The 1,577-nt window shown below is 63.7% G+C and overlaps 1 protein-coding gene across 1 annotated transcript in view; it reads right to left on the reverse strand.

Annotated features, from left to right (window-relative positions):
* Positions 1 to 7: 7 nt before the first annotated feature.
* Positions 8 to 1,577, reverse strand: part of LOC104537359 (beta-adrenergic receptor kinase 1-like) — a gene marked incomplete at both ends in the record, with an annotated part of 3,686 nt that continues 2,116 nt past the window's right edge. The window contains 6 exons of the mRNA XM_010180209.1: positions 8 to 116; positions 194 to 288; positions 686 to 816; positions 925 to 1,003; positions 1,127 to 1,226; positions 1,367 to 1,436. Of these exons, the coding sequence (XP_010178511.1) occupies positions 8 to 116; positions 194 to 288; positions 686 to 816; positions 925 to 1,003; positions 1,127 to 1,226; positions 1,367 to 1,436 (584 nt within the window). The remainder of the gene's footprint in view (positions 117 to 193; positions 289 to 685; positions 817 to 924; positions 1,004 to 1,126; positions 1,227 to 1,366; positions 1,437 to 1,577) is intronic.

The following is a 1,577-nucleotide window of genomic DNA, read 5'->3' on the forward strand; positions in this document are numbered from 1 at the left end:
AGACCCCCCCCCGCAGCAGCTTGAAGAGCATACAGCCCAGCGAGAACCAGTCGGCGCTGCTGTCGTACGCCACCCCTTTCTGCAGTACCTCGGGGGCCATGTACCCGTGGGTGCCCCTGGGGGGGCACAGAGCGGGGTGAGGTGCCGTGCCAGGCAAGGCAGGCAGGGCGGGCAGGGGCGCGGGCACACTCACACGCTGGCGTGGGGCTTCTTTTTGGAGAAGTCACAGGCCAGGCCCAGATCTGAGATGCGGACGTGCCCAAACTCATCCAGAAGGATGTTTGCCGGCTGCAAGACACCGTGCCACCCCTGAGCCCAAGCGCTGCCTGTGGGCACTGGGGGGGAGGGCAGCAAGGCTGGGGGTGCCCACATGGCTCAGGTTGGGGTGTTCTGTGGGATTTGGGGGTGTCCGTGGGACTGGGAGTCTGTGAGTGACCCCTGAGGTCTCAGGGTGCCAATGGAGTTTAGGGGGTTTCCTGCAGGATCACGGGTGCCCATGGGACCTTAAGGTGCCCTCTGGGTTCGGGGAGTCTCCATGGGGTCTGAGGGCTCCTGCAGGGTCTGTGGGTGCCCACAGGGTGCTGGGGGTGGTTTCTACAGGGTGTGAGGATACCAATGGGGCCTCTGGACACCTGCAGGGTCTGAGGGTGCCCCTAGGGGTGTGGGTGCCCCTGGGATTGGTCACCTTGAGATCACGGTACACCACGAAGCGGCTGTGCATGTGCTCCAGGCCCAGGATGATCTCAGCAGCGTAGAACCTCATCTCTGCCTCCGAGAAGACACCGTGCTGAGACAGGTGGTAATGCAGGTCTCCCCCTGTGGCAACACGGACCAGTTGTCACCCTGGCATTGCCCTCTGCGCCCTGGGGACAGTGCGGGCAGGGGGCTTTGAGCCCAGCCACAGGGTCCCTCGGGGCCTCTCACCATTCATGAGGTCGAGGATGAAGCTGAGCTTGTCGGGCGTGTGGAAGGCGTAGGACATGCAGACGATGAACGGGCAGTCCTGGCAGGAGAGACGGGGTCACGCAGTGCCCTGGGGACACCCTCCCTCGCTGTCCCTGTCCCCTTGCCTGTGCCACAGCCTGTCACCACAGTGCCAGCCCTGCATGGTGGCTTGTCCCCTCACCCCGGTGCTGACGAGAGACAGCATGATGCGCTCGTTGAGGGCCAGGGTCTCGCCCTGCTTCATCTTGATGCGTTTCTTGTCCAAACACTTCATGGCGTACCTGGGGGGCAAAGAATCCCCGTGAGGTCCCGCTGCTGTCCGTGGCCTCGGTGCCACAGCCTGCCTGTGCCTGCCACCACCACGTCCCCACCAAACACAGCCATCACGTCCCTCCACTGCCAGCACCCACGGCCACATCACCGCATCCAGCTACCACCCACGGCCATGACGTCCCTGTATCCCTCAGAGACCCGTAGCCATGGCAATCCTTCTGCAACCCCCTAACATCTGTCGTCATGGCAACACCACCAAAGATGCCCCCGGGACCACCACCACAGCCCCAGTGCCCCCCTCCATAGCAGCCAGATCCCTCTGGCCCCCCATGACGGAGCATCCCTCATTACATTTTGCC

Source organism: Mesitornis unicolor, unplaced genomic scaffold (assembly GCF_000695765.1).
Source record: "Mesitornis unicolor isolate BGI_N332 unplaced genomic scaffold, ASM69576v1 scaffold41302, whole genome shotgun sequence".
In the NCBI taxonomy this organism is placed as follows: domain Eukaryota; kingdom Metazoa; phylum Chordata; class Aves; order Mesitornithiformes; family Mesitornithidae; genus Mesitornis; species Mesitornis unicolor.